At 36.4% G+C, this 19,146-nt stretch overlaps 1 protein-coding gene across 1 annotated transcript in view; it reads right to left on the reverse strand.

Moving 5' to 3' along the window:
* Positions 1-19,146, reverse strand: part of NBAS (NBAS subunit of NRZ tethering complex) — a 159,348-nt gene that overhangs the window by 115,193 nt on the left and 25,009 nt on the right. The window contains exons 17-24 of the mRNA XM_040058489.1: positions 17,870-18,021; positions 16,982-17,116; positions 16,637-16,715; positions 15,810-15,914; positions 15,389-15,525; positions 2,223-2,306; positions 1,671-1,824; positions 310-495 (exon numbers count right to left, since the gene is read on the reverse strand). Of these exons, the coding sequence (XP_039914423.1) occupies positions 310-495; positions 1,671-1,824; positions 2,223-2,306; positions 15,389-15,525; positions 15,810-15,914; positions 16,637-16,715; positions 16,982-17,116; positions 17,870-18,021 (1,032 nt within the window). The remainder of the gene's footprint in view (positions 1-309; positions 496-1,670; positions 1,825-2,222; positions 2,307-15,388; positions 15,526-15,809; positions 15,915-16,636; positions 16,716-16,981; positions 17,117-17,869; positions 18,022-19,146) is intronic.

Below are 19,146 nucleotides of genomic sequence, written 5' to 3' on the forward strand. Positions count from 1 at the left end.
CTTAAAAAAAGCCAATGAAAAGGCAATTCACAGCTTTCAAAATAAGATTTATAAACCTTGAGTCCTCAGCCAGTGATAAAGTGGGTCTTTGAGAAAACTGAGCAAATTTAGCTTTTGTTGGAAAGAAAGGAAAAAAAATAAAACCTACCACAACCACAAAAAAAGGAACAGTGAAAATGTAGAGGTTTTTATTGAATTAAAGATGGAGGTTTATCAGAAAAATGACAGTGTCTTTATATACATAGGATCCAGGGTACGCAGAGTTACTGCATTTGAAGATACACTCATTGATTTATTCAAAGTACTTACATTCTTCATCAACAGTCTCAGCTTCTCAATATCCTTCATCTCTAAAAGTTCCTTCAAAGTCAAAGTTCGGTCACCATCAGTCTCATAAACCACTGTCTCAAGAGTGATCAGATTGTCACAAAGCACCTGCAGACCAGGAATGTTCCTCTCCATGCCAAGACGAACAAGGGACAGGGCACAGTCAACCTGAAAAACAATTAAAAAACTACTGCTGTACAACTGTTTGCCAAACACCAACTTCAATCCATGTCCTAGCTGTACATCTATTTTATTTATTTTATTCCCCTGTTGCTTAATAGGCAATTTGAAGTTCCTAGAAGTTTTTGTGGACTGTATATTTCAAAATGGATTGCCCTTCTCAGCTTTATGAAGACCACATAAAATGCTTAATCTTAGGGGATGATATTGTTATATGCTTTTAACCAAGATACACTGCATAGATGCACGTAAATTAGAATATCAGTCCTTCTGGAGATCACACACAGCTCATCCCAGTATATGGAATATGAAGGATTGCTTTAAACTAAGACAATGACATGAAAAGACTTTTCCAGATGATCGTTATTTAATGATTTTAATTGTTGCATTTTATGTCACAAAAACCAATGACAGGGCTTTTCCCTAGTGACTGACACTACCTTTATATGAAAGGTTCTGTTTTGATATCAAAGAACACAATAGTGGCTGTAAATATTCAGCAAGGCAGACATAAGTCTTGAAGACTTCCAGTCACCCTCTTCATGCAGCTAAACTGGCTTGAGAAGCAATAAAACACCAGAGCACACAAGTGATGAACTCAGTGCAATGCTTATCTTTATCTCATAGAGCTTCAAACACTTTAACATGTACAGAAAAATCAAGCAGAAATAAGCTGCATGGTAGTTCCACAGACACAAGAGAACTGCCAGGAAGAAATCACGACGATACCATTTATTGACGTGACAGTGACATCGTGACTGACACTTACCAAAACACATAACACAGTAGCATGTGACAGGCAAAAAAAATGTTTCCCAATGTGTCGTGCACAACTTTCCCTCCCTTAGTTACAAACACAAAATGCAATGGTAAACACTTTTCATGGATTACAAAAGAGCTGCTGTCTGCTATGGTAAACCAACTGAAACAGAATCTATTGTTCCTTATTCATTTCTATGGATTAATTATTTGGCTGAGTAAACTTTAGAGCAATCCTAAGTACACTGCAAAAGAAAAAACAAGTACTCCAAAAGCCGCAATGAAGTTGAGACAGAGTGTACATTACTGAGAGAAAAGTGTCCTATTAATATGCATTAAGACTGTTAAGGATTCTATTGAAGAACGCTGCTCAGCCATCATCATTTCCTCACTGCTATTCTCACCTGCATTGAATATTCTTCAATTTCCTGTGCTCTGCCCAAATACCAATCAGTGACGAGATCTACAGAAAGGTCAGTAGTCCTGTACTTCAGTAACTCAGGTTGCATCTCATACAGAAACTGGCCTTCATCTTGCAAAGTTGGTTCAACAACCATCCTTTAAAAAAAAGTGAGGATATATTTAAGTATGTATTTGTTTACCTGTATTTTTTAGTATCAGTCTTTTTCCTAAAACTTCTGAAAGAAAATGATACCATCAACCTACCACAGTGAATGCTAGTTTTTGTCAGCAAAGGAACTACTAAGAGATTTACAGGAGACAGATCATGAAAGAAAGAATCCTCTCTACTGGACTAGTAAGAGATTTCAAACATGTGACAGATCATGAAAGAAAGAACACTACTGAAGATCCGGGTTTTCCATTTGCTCAGTCTAAGAAAGCTGAAAACACAAGTTAGTGAGTACAAAAATAATAACTGTGTCTTACTGGGTCAATTCCCAGATTTTAAGAATTAGTAAATAAATTCTTTGTATTTTTGCTTTATATATACTTACCTGCATTCTGGTTTTTCACACCAGTCTTCTTCACGATGTTTCTGCTCATTCCAAGGAAGAATTTTCAATGTCCCCTTCTTGTAGCTGGTATGACAAAAAAAGAGAAGCTTTACCTAAATTTATGTCTTTTTAATTTGTTATGGCACTCAATTAATGGAATACAGATCATACAAAAATATTTCAGTGAATTCATAATAAGCATGTCAGTCAATTACAGTATCAATTATTTAAGATTCATTACTTCTTAGTGCAGCTTTACAAGTGTGGTTTTGCCTGTACATTATTCATACAAACCCATATTCTACCTATACTATTAAAGACCAAATAAAAAAGATTAATTTTCTTACTGACCGTGCTTTAAACACAGGAAAAAATTCATTACATGCTTTCAGAGTTTTTACCATTTCACACTAAGTATTCTGACTTCATATGCTGTCACAAAAACCTGAAATGCGTAAAAACCTATGACACTCACAACTTGAAAAAAAAATACAATTGTGCAAATTTTAGCATAAAACCTCATACTGAAACTACGTATGCCCTGCTCTGCTAATCTTCTCAAGTTTAATGTGAGTTTCTGACAACAAACTTTTACAATGAGAGGCTGAAGGAAAAAAAAAAGTTTAAGATGCAGGTTTAAGAACATCATGGATTATTACTACAATGATTAGTTATGGCTTGGTTTAGAAGGCTAGCTGTTTATGCAGCATAAAACACTGGAAAACCATGTCAAGCTATGCAGAATGTAATCAGTGGGAAAGAGAAGAACTTTATAGGTTCTGGCACTTGTAGAAATAAGAAACAAACCATGTACAAAGTAGAGACATTAGAGTTGCAGCATACCAGAACAATAAGCTATTTTAAATTTAATTAGTTTACTCCTGACCCTGAAAATAAACAGCAACAGCAATACTACACAGACAATCCCTATTTATAAACTAACAACTGACACAATCTTCTCATCCCCTGAAGACCAGCACTGTAACTCAGGAGCTTAAAAGTAAACACATCAATTTCACAATATAGTAAGAGCAGAAACAATAAGCTAAAAATCAGTAACTCCACCTAATTTAGCAACAGCCATTAAACTCGCTGAATAAAGCAAGGCATGCTCATAAACTGCCCTGCCCCTCTCACCCACAAGGCTGGTCACTTTTCTTTCCCTCTTCTGTGCACTACCAAGTGATACCTTGTGTTTTAAGATAGACATTCCAACCCTCCAAATCATAAATGCTGTAGTAATCCAACATTAAAACGGTAGACAGGTTTGCAGATTACAGAAGTCAAACAAATGAAGGGATGAGGATGGAAAGCTACTAATTCCTGTGTCAGAGCTATAGCAACACCTGCTTTCAATTCTAGTTCACCTGAACAGTTCCATGGCTGTCTTTATAATTATGCACCATGTAGCAACATCATTAAAAAAACTATTTCATAAAGAAAACTCCAAACTAACATTTGTGGTATCCACATCCACTTCCTTGTTTTTGAAATATTCATCATCAGCTCATACCTTTTGGGGATAAGGGGTGCTAGAGTTGTTTAAATTGAAAATAATCAATTTAATGTTTAAAACTGACTTCATAAACTAAATAATTATAGTCATATTTCAAATGTCATACATGAGAATGTTATTATGGAAAGCCAGCCTGTAGTGAAAAACTGCCTTTATCAGCTGAAATGTCAAATACCAAAAAAGCTAAAGTGTGATTAATACTGTTTTCCAAAATATAAAATCAAGACAGTAGAAGCAGGACTTGATATTTCAATTGATAATGCTCTCCTTTTCTGTGTTCTGTTTATCAGAAAAGAAAGAACAAAATTTGTTGAAGACAATTTTATCGCTTAGCAAATCTTTCCCATTAATTTCCCAGTAGGCTGAAGAAGACATTTCAAGGGGATATTGGTTGGTTAGTTATTTTGTTTGGAGAAGCAAGAAGGTGTGAAGGAAGGGACAAGACTGGAAGCAAAATTAAAGAAAAGTGGAAAGTTATGAACACAGTTGTAACAGCACGGAAATTAGATGAAGATGCAGTTGCTCCTCCCTGCATGGAATGAGGTCAGTGTCCCTCATTTCACCCACACGATACATGCCAAGGGGGACTCAATGAAGGGCGGAGCAGACCAGAGACACCACGGCCAGGCTCTGCTGAAATCCTTGCAGAGGAGGGAATTCAGTACTACTTTTTAGCTGTTAAATCACAGAGCAGTGAAAACCCAAAAGAGATAAAGAAAGATGTCTTGCTGTTGCATTATCAGCTGCGGCAAGATGACTCTCCTTGCATTGGTACGTATTCCCATTCCAACGTTTTACCAGATACTATACCAACGTTCCCTGCCTCCAAGGTACCTCCAAACTTCACTGAATAGGTATAAAAGTTAAGAATGGGGAGAAGTCAGGAAAGACTCAATCACAACTTCTAGGATCAGCTGATGGGCTGAACCTGTCCTCTCCCCCACAGGAATGTCCACTGGGTAAGCACCATGTTCCATGAATGAGTATCTCAGGCTAACTTTTGTTATGGAGTAGAGCTTGTTATGTTATGGAATACATATTGCTTTGAATATGTTTTTGCAGTCAGATACTATCACCAGCAATCCTTGAACCTTAACCTGTCTCAATTTTATTAACAGAGTCTTATTCCATAAATTCTAAGCCTGAGTCCATCAAGGGGGCTGGCAGCCACTGGCAGTGGGGAACACATTGAATAAAGGTGTGGAGACCCAGGTGGGATCACTGTTCGGTGCAGGACTGCCCTCTGACCTAGCACCATTCCATGAAGAGTCCCCATAATGGGACACTGACAGACTGGTCTGACACAAGGGTCTCAGACTAATCAAGGGTTTGAGGAGATCTCCTGTTTTCATGTGACAGGGGCTTGTTTGGTTTTACAGTTGGTTGGTTGGGTTTGGGGTTTTTGTGTTGATGTTCTTTTGGAAGGAATTAGGTGGGCTTTTTTTTTTTTTTTTTATATGAACCCACCTTCTTAATGGAGAAAAAAAAAGAGCTTTTATACAGACAAACAAGGGTTTCATTTCAGGAGCTGTTTCAAATGTCTGCAAAACTGTAGCAGAACTACTGTGACAGAATAACATTAAGAGAAGATTTTTCAGGTAACAACTCCAATTTAACATTACAGATAGCTTTTTCCTCCAACATTAGCTCGCATACTAATGTCTTAACCATTATTCTGTAGTACAAAAAGTTCACAATTAAAAGTTGGCAAAACTTGCACATTTTTAACTGGCTTATGTAACAATACAAATTACAACATGGTAATTGTTTCTAACATCCAATTATTCTTAACATAGTTACTTTACTGATTCTGACAAACCATTATTAGAGACTAAAAAAAAAGTTTAATTTTTATGCAAATGTTACTTACCCTGGCCTAAAGTCAACAGTTACTAGCAAACACTTCTTTTTGCAGACATGCAATCACCTCATATCCCTAACTATTTTCAGGAAATATTTGCATTTTCCTCTTTCCATCTAAAAATTGATACTTTCTTCCCTATCCCTATAACACAAAAGCCACTTCAGTTTGCCCTTAAATTCCAACTGCTTCAAATTTTTTTTTTAATAGACTTTAAAATAGAATCCTTTCCCAATAGCAGAAATCATGAATTCCACACAGACTACATTAAAAATAATATCCCTAACATCCCAGGTTTATAGTGTGAACTGAAGCTGAAAGTTTACTGTTTAAAAAAAAGTAATGATTAAGAAAGATCTCACTCAATTCAAGCTTCCAGGCTTTGGCCTCTGTGAAAGTTCCTTTCCTTCCCCCTCTGAATTTTGGAGATAAAAATCCATCAAGCAATAAAGCAATGCGCAGCTCTTCCTCTCTCTGCCTGTTTTCTCAAAAGGCTACAACAAAAATAAAGGTGAAAAGTACAGAGACAAGCAATATGAATGACCAGAAGCAAGAAGCACATGATGTCCCTTTTCTAAATGCCAGAGCAGATTGAAGAATCTTAGAAGAAAGAAACAATATGCCAAGACTGATACTATGTTGTTCATGTTATCATTTTGCTTAAACAGGAAATGGTATTTCACTGTTCTTACTTCCTACAATAGTGTAAATACTGGTAAGACTGGCCCTCACAACAAACAGCAGATACTGTTTTACACAATACTTAGCTAAGCTGTTAACTACCTGCTGCAAAGCCATAGAAGATAAACCTCCACTTACCTGGGTTCAAAAATAAAATGAATTCCCGGAATAAAGTCTCATGAGAGTTTACTACATCTAGAAAACACCTATTTGAGGATATTTGAGCCATATATTATAGACGTATGTTATTTCTCAATTGAGAAACTTCAAGTAAATGTTGCAGCGTGTTTGCCTGTACCTATTTTCCTCTCCTGAAAACTATTGTTGGCCATTTGCCTTCTGGCCAAACCTACCAAGATCAATCTCACATTTCAGCACAAGGTCCTGCAGCAGTGAAACCTACATTTGTCCAGACACCTCAGTTCCAGAAGTGCTAAAAGCATACTTCAGATACTTCAATAAAAGCTTATTAACAGACCTCACTGTGAAACATAAGGGAGGAAAATATTTTTCATTTCATGGGAAAGAATTCTCATGCACAGTGCAATCTTGACTGCAAAATGTCTACCTCTATCTTTTTTCCCCTTCTCACAGCAGAAAAAGTTAAAATATTTTAAGTCAGGTGTATGGATAAGCCATGGAAAATACTTTCTAAAGTATTTTCTGCTCTGGTTCCATGTGCCTTTTTAAAAGTATTTGGGTTTACCACTGGAATAAGTTGAGAAAGGAATTTTAGATTTTTAAATTCTCACCAAGAGTCAAGCAGCATTCAGAAACCATCTTCTCTAAATGCTTAAAGAAAACACCAGCAAAAAAGATACAGCTGCAAGATTTTTCATCCTAGTAGAAGTCAGCATTTATGTAAAGTCACTCTTAACAAGCAAGTTTCTTGGTGAGCTCAGAAACATACACAAAAAAAAATCCCAGCAGAACCCAGAGCACTCAGAGATGACTCCTAACTCCATTCACCTCCTCAACAACACTAATAAAATATGTAACTCCCTCTTGCCCCCTAAGTGACTGAATCCAACTGTCCTTACTATCTCTCCTCATTCTGAAGAGTTAACAAAAACTCTTTTATTTGAAATTAAATACAAAGACTGGAATAAACCAGTCTTGACACAAGCAAAGGATGAGACATCCCTGTACCAAAGCCCTTTATAACGGCAAAGAGTAGAACGCTGTATTTATCTGAACATTTATCACAAGGTTTGCTCTTAACTGATACTTATGCTTTAGCACAGGCTTTTTTCCTCCCCCCCCCCCCCGATTTCTACTGTCTGTAATTTCAGTGACTCATGCAGAAACAGAGAACAAAACTCTGGAAAAGTAGTTGTTAAAATGGAAGCAAGTCAGCTGAGAAAGACTTCAGGTGTCAAAATACCACTGCAGCTGGAAAATTCAAAAACACGCATACAGATAAGACACAGAGATACAGACACAAACATTATCTGAAAAGAGGCAGAACTCCCATTTTTCTACCATGCATTTGTTTACAACGCCTGTACAGCAAATCCAGGTGAATGGGGGCACATCAGAACCTCCACACATGCCCTGCACACCAGACAGATCTAGCAAGGCTGAAGTGGTGAATTCAGCATGCACAGTATATGCAATATGTATACTGCATATACAGTATGCTGTATATGCAGCGTACACTGCTATGGATCCAGAGTTATCTCTCCTTGTGCAACTCTGCAGGTTTGTTCTTGTACCTGAAATCCCACAGAGCTCTGTCAGAGACACATGCAGGTTAAGTCTGCATTCCCTTGCACCTGGAATTCCAGACACAGCCTGCAGCGACAGATCACTGGCTTTCTTTCCCGACTAAAGAAGCTATCAGCTGTGCCACGTTATAACTATGCAAATATTAGCATGGCTTCGAGGTTTTATTTTTTCTGAGCCACTGCTTCTCCCTCACCCTTTACCCTTCTCTCTTTTCTTTTCAACAGCAGAATAAATATGATTGGAATCCAGTAAATTCACTGATTATGGAGGTATTCAGGTCTATTTCTTCAAAAAGACCTGACTTTTCCTGTATTGCTCTTTTCACTCTATTGTTTACATTGGCTTAGCAATTCTTCCCATTCTTTTCTTTGACAAAAGAAGTCTATGCTATTGTAGTTTCAGTATGCTACCAACAGCATTTACTGAAATCTGCAGATTTATTTTTCTCTCCAAGGACATGCTTTCAAAAGAGGAAGGTCTAACTCAGTTTTAAGGTCAGATTCCAATTCTCTCCATTACCAATACCAACTGTGTGGGTTTGCTTTTTTTACCCTTTTAAGCATTTCATTCAACAAGCTTGTCTCCAGGACTCTTCAAGTTGAAAATTCAGAATATTTTTCTTTAAATCTTTTCCCTTGTAAACTCATCCACGTTGAACGCAAAGTGCAATTTGCCCCAACACATTTATGAAACAGTATCTTTTTGGTGAAAGACATTGATGCTTTTAGAAGTATGTTTGGGGCATTTTGCTTTGTCTTTTTTAATCATGTCACCCTGTCTGAAAAATATTGTTAGAAATATTCACTACCTCCTCATTTGGAAGACTGTGTGTTACATACATAAAATAACTACTATATTCTCTTTTAATTTAATTTAGAAACTCATTTGACCAAAGTCTGTATCTTTTCAGAGAGCAATGGGGAAATCAATGCCACTTTGTGTTGCTCTGTAAGTCTTATGTCTCTGAAACAGTTTTGTTATGTCACAATTATTCCACAGCTGAGAATGAAATATAAGAAACACATCCCAGATGTACAGTCTCTAACAGCTGTGACATGTATTGCACTGTTCATATTGCATGAAAACATTCTTTTCTTTCATTTATAGCATCTGAACAGTGAATTAGTAAATGCAACTACAGAACTGCTTACACATATTTTCAGGTTTCCAACTGTTCAATATACTACAGGATACAGAAGTGGTGGGCAGAGAGAGACGCGCTTCATTTACCAGAAATATGCATTGGATGTGACAAATTTATCAAGACTGAAGTGCAGCTGCTGCCTAAAACATCATGCATTTTGGGAAAACTGATTTGCATAAACCACTGGAAAAGGTATCCCACTGCTTTTGGCCGCCACAGATAACTAACCTTCAGGATCCCTGCTGTGCACACCACAATGACAGGTCTTTAGAAGCAGCTCTGCCACCAGAGGAGAAAGTTACAACTGATTTCATATAAACAAATCAAGCTATGTTTTAATGATGCAGTTAACCTCTAATAAAATTTGGGGAGAGGGAAAGTTTCTTCCCTCCTAAACAACCTAGAATGAATAATCTAAACATCAGAAAAGTCAGCAAACGCTACACAAGCACAGTTCAGAAGCTCACTGTGGTTTTTTCTTCTTTGTGTATACAATTAAAATCGTGAGGCAATAGCCTATTTTGATTTTGTGAAACTATTTTAAAGACAAAGCTGAACTCCAAGTAAGATCAAAGCCGTCTGCCACCAAACCATGAAAATACTACTTCAGAAGCGTACATTTATAAAGCATAATGAATGTTCCTGGGAGAAATTTTATTCTAAACCCTGTAAAAGAAGAACAAACAGATGAGACAATGGCAGCGGTACACTTCATTAGAAGACTGGACAAGGCAAGCCAAACTCCAGTTCAGGACACTGCTGGCAAAAGACACACACGGTAGATAATGTCAGGACAAGTCCAGCCTCAAGCAGCCAGAAATACAAAGGAAATCCTGTCGATGTTCAGTGGATAAACAACACAGTCACAGCTCAGCTCACATGCTACAGGAAGTTATGTGACAGCTGCTACTGGCCGGTGGGAAACTTCCTCCATGCTGAACACTCAGCTCTCTCAGCTGATTGACAGCTCAGCTCCAGCATAGCAGGTTCTGTGAAACTTCCCTTCTTCCTCCCTGACAGTTTGGCTTCTCCACAGCTCCCTCATGGCTTCAAGTTCTCATTCTCTTCTTCAAAAACTCCTCACAACCAGTATCTATGGTACTTTTGCCAGCTCACTGTCTGCAGCAGCCTCCTGGCTAATAATGAGCTGCTCCTGCTGTTATCACAGATTTTCACACAAGCAGTTTGCAGAAGAGTCTCTCTTCCTCCAAACCACTGTTTTATTTTTTACATGGACAAGAACTATCCCTGCTCCTACCAGAAGTCAATCCAGACAAGAACATGAGTGTCATCATGACAGGTTAATCCTTCTTTCAAAAATTACTTTTCTACTTCATAGTTGAAAGTACGATCTGCTATTTTTTTTTTCTACCAAACACATCCTTGAAATAATATTAACTACATTTCCCCCTCTGAACTGGTTTTTTCTTCTTATTAGTGCAAAGAAGAAAGATATGCACATAAAACACGTCCTTATTATTTTCACTGTAGCACTATACAAGTGAATTCAAGCAAATTCAAAAAAGAACTGACCACGTGATTAATTATTTTAATGTGAACACTACTGAATTACACTAAAAACAAACAGAGGCAGTTCAGCTTCACAAGAAAAAAAATAATATGGAAAAGAGAGGACTATATATTAGACAGTTCTGCAGATGTTCCGTTATCAAACCTATTTACATGCACATATAAGGAAGGGAAGAGATGAAGCTCTAACAGCTTTATTGAAACTGCAGTGCCACAGGCAGTAACAAAAAACGTAGTTCAGGAGAAGGCATCATTATGGAAAGGCAAACTGCTTATGAACTCTTAGTAGTACTCACTCATTCACAGATGAAAGTCAACTACACGGAAATTTTCAGGTTTTAAAACCTTCACTAAGTTTTTAGGAGATACTTCCACATTCCCATCCCAGTCCGTCAGGCAAATCCACAACTCTCTAGTAAAAATTCACTTTATGTCACAACTGAACACCAGTCTTTGAGAACGTTAAGAAGCAAAAACATAGCAACAGATAAAAAGTTGCTGTCTTCGGGGAAAGATTTTTACTATAGCATAATGTGCAATATAGCAGACTTATAGCTGCTGACGGAGCCATACATTTCAGGTTCCAGACTTCTTTGAGTTGAAAATGTGAGCAGTAATGTTACAATACAGCAGTTAAGCCTAGTACAAAGGATAAGAAACTTTAAAAACTGGAGAAGTACTCTGGGTATGTATTTATAACGGTGGTAAAACACTCTTTTCCTAGATCACATTTAAAAACCTCAAGGCAACAGCCTTAACTATAGATTAAGAACACTAGCTATAACTACTATAACAGATTATAAAGAGCTATCATCTCCTTTGAATACCTAAAGTCCTACCACCTTCATTTGAGTTGTCCTAATAGATAAGAGTCTGTGCATCTGATGGATCTCTGAGAAGGGGCATGAATTCCAGTAAGAGATAGCAGAGACACAAGAGTCATCAATATAAAAGAAGCTGAGAAATAATATGAAAAGAAGTAGGAAAACATTACAATCCCTGTTGTGCAAAAACATATTACTTAGTAATGTCCATCTATCACAATACTAATTTGAAGCCAATACCATTTACAGACACCAATGTGTCTCAGTATTTCAGATTCTTTCGCAAATAGGGAGCTGTTTAGCTTACTTAAATCACAGACTTTTGCAAGAGTCTCATGAATACATAAATTGCCTGCTTAGACAGAGAACTCCTGAACAGTTCCGAGTAACCCCAAAAGATATAAGCTATAAAATATGTGCCAAAAATGAGAAAGAAAAGGATATCTACCCATTTGAGACTTTTTACAAGCAGATACAGGGAAAAAAAAAGCATTTCCTAATAAGATGTCCCAAAAAGGAAAAAAAAAAATCATCTATTTTTTTCCTCTATTTGTTATGTCAGTTCTTCTTTGATTGACAAGACCTCAAATTTTTGTGACACTGCCCTTTAAATGCCATCCTAAATGTAAATGACATCTGCAGGTACAAGAAAAAACACCTGCTTTATGCCTACAGAATGCACTAACCAAAGGAGTTTTCCTTTCAGTAGGTATGTAGAATTTACTGTCAGCAGCTGAACTGAAGGACACAGTTGAGCAGTTACAACACAACCTTTACAAAACATTTCGTATGGGTTAGGAAATTCTTCATATATAGCACTTGTACTTGCATTCATGTTGGAGGGGATGCACAGCAAGCAACTGTGTCAGTGCTCTTTCCCTGGCTGTAGATGGTGCCTATTTACTCACCTCACCCATTCCATGCACAAACAAGGCAGCACCTGCTATACAATCTCATGGTTTTCCTCTTCCAAATTCCCCTAGAGATGGAAGAACTGTGAGCACAGAGCAATGTAGTGAATTGCCATGGGGAAGAGTGTCACCTCACAGAGCTCCAGCTGGGAATCAAGTCCCTTATTGCTCAAAGTGTGTAGTGTACATGGACACAGTATGGTAAATTCAAAACGGTACTTCATCTTAAACACACACACAGACGTATGTGAAGACACAGAAGATGCCTCCACCAAAATCGTTTCTGATCAGCAGGGTGTCTGAGCTGCAGGAAACTGAGCAACGAAGGCAGCAACAAGGTGTTCTTCAAGCAAGGCCACTGGATCAGGCTGCACTCTTAGAAGGGCAATGCCATCAGCGGATCTGTGTCAGTGATCTCACCACATGCACCAAGCAACCAAATACCCTGAAATCTGCTGGTATAGACATTGCAACTAAGAATTTTCAGGAAAAACAAGGATCTAAAATAAATCACGAGAAAGCAGCCTCTTCTGCAACTGTAAGAAAAAACACCACAACCTTCTGAGGGATACACCCTATTCCCCAAATGCAACAGTGTGAAATTCCAAAAGGAAAACCAAGACAGTCCTTTCCCGACTCAGAATCTATTTTTCTGATTTCAAAGTTCATCAACACAGATTGATTCACTCTCACTGCTTGTCCTGAGACCCCAGTAATTACAAGCTACATAAACTAAAGAGACTGTGTGGTAATGCTGCAACATTTTTTCTACCAAATACAACACTGGGATTTTTGTAATGTTTTGCAATGTTTTGCTTTTGTTCAGAAGCATATTAATTACAGTCACTACTTACAACTTTTTAATGTTCTGTGGGAATGAATAAATGTTGTCATAATCTTGCTCAATCTGTTAATTTACAACAAATTATTTCTATTTACTGTTTTCTAATATGAAGAAAACTAGCACACTTATTTAAATGGCATTTCATAACAATGACAACATATCTACAGAATGTCAGTAATTTTATCCATACTAATAAACTCCTTAAAAAACAAATGACAGAGCTAAAAGGACAATAAACTGAGAAAAAATTACTAAGAACTTCAATTCTCCTTGATTCACGTGAAACAAGAATTGCCAGAAGCCTTCATAAAATAGTAAGAAAATTTTACTTTATACAACTTAAATCTATTTCATTAGTATATTATTTTCATTAATAGATATTACCATCAGTTCATATTTAATTTAATTACGTTAACAAAATATTGATTTACAGAGTATATGTAACAATAATATGTGAGCAATCAGTTTTGTAACAGAGAAACAGTTTTAGAAAAAGTTATATCAAATATAGAGTATATTTTTATGGTTCTATAAGTATAGGGGATGTGTGTATATAGGGGTTGATCTCATCCTCATTTTGTAGTTGTCTGAAGACAAAAACTTCAAAAGATATACAGTATTGTCTATTCTGCAATCTGGGGGATAAAAAGCATGAACCTGAACATACCTGATCCTAGCACTGGAAAAATCTGTCTGCTGTATGAGAATAAAGATTCAAAATATATACTTTCATCAATAGCAGACAAAACTAAGTTCTTACCCTATAACTTCACATCTTTTCTACTAGATCACTAGTGAAATACTTTATTTTAGCTGTCATCTTGCCTCTTGGCACATAAGTCAGTTTTGTAAACAACAAACTAAAATAAAAACCAAAACCAAGAACAAATAACCCTTCAGAAACACAAGGAGCCTATTTATGACCAACAATAGATCATAACCACATTTAAGACAACCATTCTTCCCTCTGTCTCACATTCTAACCTTTAACAAAAGAGAAAGATTGGAATACATTCAACCAATTTTACAAACCCTGCAATAATTTCTCCTCATGATCCTTTTACCTTATAGAAAAGGATGAAATAAGTGTTTTCACAACTTAACTAAACCACTAAATGTGTTCCAAATACTATCAACAAATAAAGGAAAGCATTAACTATCATGAAAAATCTTCTTTCTGTTCAGAGATGACAAAACTGGTAAATATTTAGGAAAAGTTTCAGCAGAGTAACAAGATGAATTGAAAAACCTTATTCTAAAAGCAGAATTGCCCAAATGAGACTCATTATACCTTGAAGCGAAAAGCTTAACTCTAATAGTGGAAGACTACAAAAAAAAAATCTATCAGCTCCTCTAAAACCCTTCCCTCTGAAGTAGGGCTTCAAAGTCCTGTTGTAAAATACCAAATAATGAAATCTGTCCATCACTTTATGAGCATTAAACAATATGCTTCAAAACTAATTTCATAATTGAAGTGTCTAAAAGAAACACTCTAAAAGCAAAAATTCTTCTAATTAATATACAGAACATAAATATGATGTTCAAGGAAGACTCTCTTATAAAACTTTAGATTAAATTTACAGTAAAATAGCCTTTTTTGCTGAAATGAAACAGTAGGACCTAAAGTTTGTATATACAGCTTTTTATAATTCTTACCAAGTTGATCAAGAATCAGCAGCTAGAAGAGTAATGATTCTGAAGATATTGACTGCTTAAGCATTAAATTACTTCACAAAACAAATCCAGAAAAATGTATTTGCTTCCAGGGACCTAAACACCCGTATTACTCATTTCTTAACACTGGCTGTTTTCACAAACCAATTAAAGACCTGTACTACACATGTGAAAGTCTCAGCAGTTTCAGGTCAGAAAAGTCCATGTTCCCTCTAATATATGTAATGGAGCCAAGAACCTCTGAAATCCTTGCTGTCCTATTAAAGACCAAAATGATTCCACAAATGGCACAAAGCAAAGCAGAAAATGGTAACTGGTCAAGTCAAGACCATAGATACAAACCTGCTCTTGATTCCTGATAATAACCAATAGTAGGCTGCCACACAAGGAAACAAATCATGTATTAATCTAAAAATTATTTCTCTGAGTTAGTATCTACTGATGCATCCTTACCAAGCTTCAGGTAACAGCAAAGCATACTCATGTGGTGATGTAGTCTCTGGAAAATTGGAGAGAATTGCCTGTCTGTGTGGAAGTAAAGCTGATCCATGGAAAGTGAACAAAATTTCCAGGGCTCTGACATTGCTTTCCTAAAGAACAGAATAGTAAAATGCGGAGCATAAGTGTGATATAGACTAAAAATGAGCAAGAAAGTTTAGGTCATACAATACAACAAAAAGTTAATTTTTAAATTTTCTTTATCAACAAAGAAAACAAGGTCAGGGTCACAGCATTTATTTATTTAAAATCAAAGACACCACCTCTTAAATTTCCACTGAGATTCAAACAAGTTCAAAGGGAAGAGGAAAAAGCACTTAAGTGCAAAGAGCAATACCAAAACAACATTGCATTCTATCAACATAAATATTAATACCCGAGCATAAGTTCTTGCTGAAAGTACAATATTTTGATTTCTGAACTTCTTAAAGAATTCTCCATCATAATGCTGCTCAGCTGCATGAGGCCCTCCAAGGATTTCCTTAAAAAAAAAAAACAAACCAAAAAAAAAATCAAGACTGCTTTTTATGCAAGATTTACAAAAGCATCAAAAAGTCTACACATCTTTTTATCCTGGGATAAGCAAGTAGGAGATATATGCTGAAACATATGCTGGGGTTTCCATTTCAATTTGGAAAAAAACAGATGCATTTTTGGTTGATGAGCTAAGACAATTTTCTGCCTTATTTTAATTAATGTTTAGGCATCATTAGTTACAGAGTTGTGGTAAAAGCCATAATGGGAGTGTGTGCATTGCCAACTGCAAAATTAAAATTTAAAAACTCAGTAAAGTACAGTTTGACATCCTAAAAAGTTTCACATTGGTAAGCTCAGGAAAGAAAAAGATCTGTTGGAGAACCTGCACAAAATTTGCCAGTTTGACTGACAGAGAAATCACAGTAATCCTGCCTGAACGCTACATCTGATGTTATTGCATAATCTCATTTCCTGCAGACACAGGAGTTTCAAAGCAGGCTTTTGCCCAACTGCACCTCTCAGGACTAGAAGCCATCCTTTTGAAACAGTGAACAGGAGAAACACAAGTACTTCAATAGAAAACATCTTACTTTTCTCCAGTGACAGACTGTAGCATTTCCACAAGGCTATAAACATTAATACCAGAATAAATAACAAAAAAGGCTAAGATGGTGAGATGTAAAAGTTGCAGGAATAGCTATAGTGTGAGAACTCAGAAGAACTCACCTCGTAGGTCTCAAGGCGATCAAGGTAAGTTAACAGCTTCAGCCTGCTACGGCAGAGCTCCTTCTGCTCCAGTGTCAGCCTGTGTTCAGAACAGGAATTTTCACATTTGCCGTTAATATCTTATGTCACATGCATATGAAGACAGAGGTTACACATTTTAATGACTTTTTGCACTGGGATATATCAAGAAATTAAGTAAAATCAGAACTTTGACACAATATAATGCCAAATAAAATCTAAACCACTTTTCTAGTAGGAATAATATATAGAAGAGCAATTAATTATGTTTTTTCAACTGTGTAGTTATTATAAACCTATTAATTCTGAGTAAAATATTTCATTTACTTTGAGAAGTTTACTGATAATAGCAGTTCTTGACGCTTCTTGGCCTCTTTTTCCTTTCTAGTATCCATTTCTTCGTCTGGTGACAAAAGGTCTTCATAGGGAATTTCAATGTCCACTTCCCCTGGTAAGATAAATCTGGAAGACAAAAATCAACAGTACAAGCAATGAAGAGGGGGGAAAAAAAATGTGAACTTATTTTTGAAGAGACATATTAAAACAGGCTTTTATCTATGTTTTGACTAAAAATCTGCATATTTCTAGGAAAATACTGAATTTTTGTGTTGTAAACAAGCAGAGTTTTGTTTGTTGTAAACAAACACTCCCTCCCTAAAACAAACCAAAACCAAACTTATAAAAGTTTCTATATTCCACAGCCAGCAGTGGGACTGGCAGCAGCTCTACAGCACACAGTGGTAATAGAAGACTGAAGAAAAAGAAAGAACAGCCTCTTCCTATTTCTACCACCAGAAACATAACACTGAGGAGAACTGTCTCTACTCTGTCTTGCTGCTGCTTGACCCATTCAATTACGACATATAACAAAAGATATTTATAGAGTTAGTTGCAGCTTTCAGAAGCAACAAGGGAAACAGATTCTCATAGTAAAATATTGACATGATAAATTCTCTCTGATAAAGAAATTACAGGGAACATATTTACAATGAACACCGTATTTTATATATATATACAGAGGTAAAATGTATAGGTACTTAGTGGACATCTATAAAATAGTCTGAGTCAAAGCATGACCTTTCTTTATGTCCTGTGAAAGCTTCTCAGTATTTTCACTAGCGGTTGACAAGAAAAGAATTTTACTAAATTACTATAAAATACTTAATACACCATTCTTTAAAAGGAAAACTAACAAAAAAAATGCTCTTCCCAAACCTGCCACCATCTTCTCCTTTCCCTATGGCCACAAGAGCCTCCAAGTCTGTGCCTTTCAAGCCATACTGAAGCAGCTTCTTAGCAGCATCTGCATTTTCTGGAACTCTTTCCAAGCACTCATGAAGAACCCATGTACGTTTCTTGATTTTGCTCTGTCCAAGAACAAGAGCACAGACACAATGTTACATGGTCCAATCCAAAGCAAGGGAACCACAGGTGACTTTAACCAGGTTAAAGTTTCCTCAAGTATTTCTTCCACTTATGAAGATGTCAAGCTCCTCTGGTGACTGACAACGCAAACCAACAAAAGAGATGAGAACACAATAATCACAATTCCCTCAGAGTATATGAGCAGAAAAGGGCACAGAAATATCAGATGATCTCGCAGAAGTTCCACAACAACTGGAACAGAAGTTATTATTTGTACTTTCTAATTAATGTCACTCCTTTTTACACTAAATAAAATGTGATGGATTGGGGGCAAAATACATGTTTTATAAACCAAGTGTATATATTCCACAATAGTACTAGAGTCATTTTCAATACAAGCCTCTTCACATGCCAGTAAGATTCTGTGACAGAAAAGTCACCGGAATTAAGAAATGTATTTGCCTTATCTGCTGATCCTCGGTTGACATTACAGATCACATACAGAATGGCTGAATTTTGCCATTCAGTCAATATCTGACTTGAAAAAAATTAGATTACATTTCTCTTGATCTCTTGTAATACTTTAGCCTAGACTAACATACTTATCTATACTACTATATATACGCTAATATACCTATATTACTAATACTGTACTAATACTAAACTCTATGTTGCTATTCTGTACTGATCGTATATTTCTATTACTAATACTTTACCACAGCCATGAGGCTGTACAACTTTGACACCATTCTCCTGCTGAGTTAGAAGTCTTTTTTCTGAGCCAAAAAAGCCCCATGCTGAATTCTACTGAAAAGCTCAGTTACAGTTTGCAGTTACAGTCACTGTAAATTTTCTTATTAAAACTTTCCGATATAGCTACTGATACCACCTTTACCTTCCCAACTCATTTTCTATAATAATTGGAAGTTTAAACAGTTGATCTTTCAAATTATTATTCCTCATTTGCCAAGCAATAATCTACTGCTGCATGTGAGGGAAGAGATTACACACAGAAATTGTGTTGCTATTAACAGAAGTCAGAAGATATTCCGAAAGGAAGACTTTTAGTAAAATGCCAAGGTTTCTAGATCAGGCCTTCAGTTAAACTGCTCTCTTACACATGACAT

This window comes from Hirundo rustica, chromosome 3, assembly GCF_015227805.2.
Source record: "Hirundo rustica isolate bHirRus1 chromosome 3, bHirRus1.pri.v3, whole genome shotgun sequence".
NCBI lineage: Eukaryota > Metazoa > Chordata > Aves > Passeriformes > Hirundinidae > Hirundo > Hirundo rustica.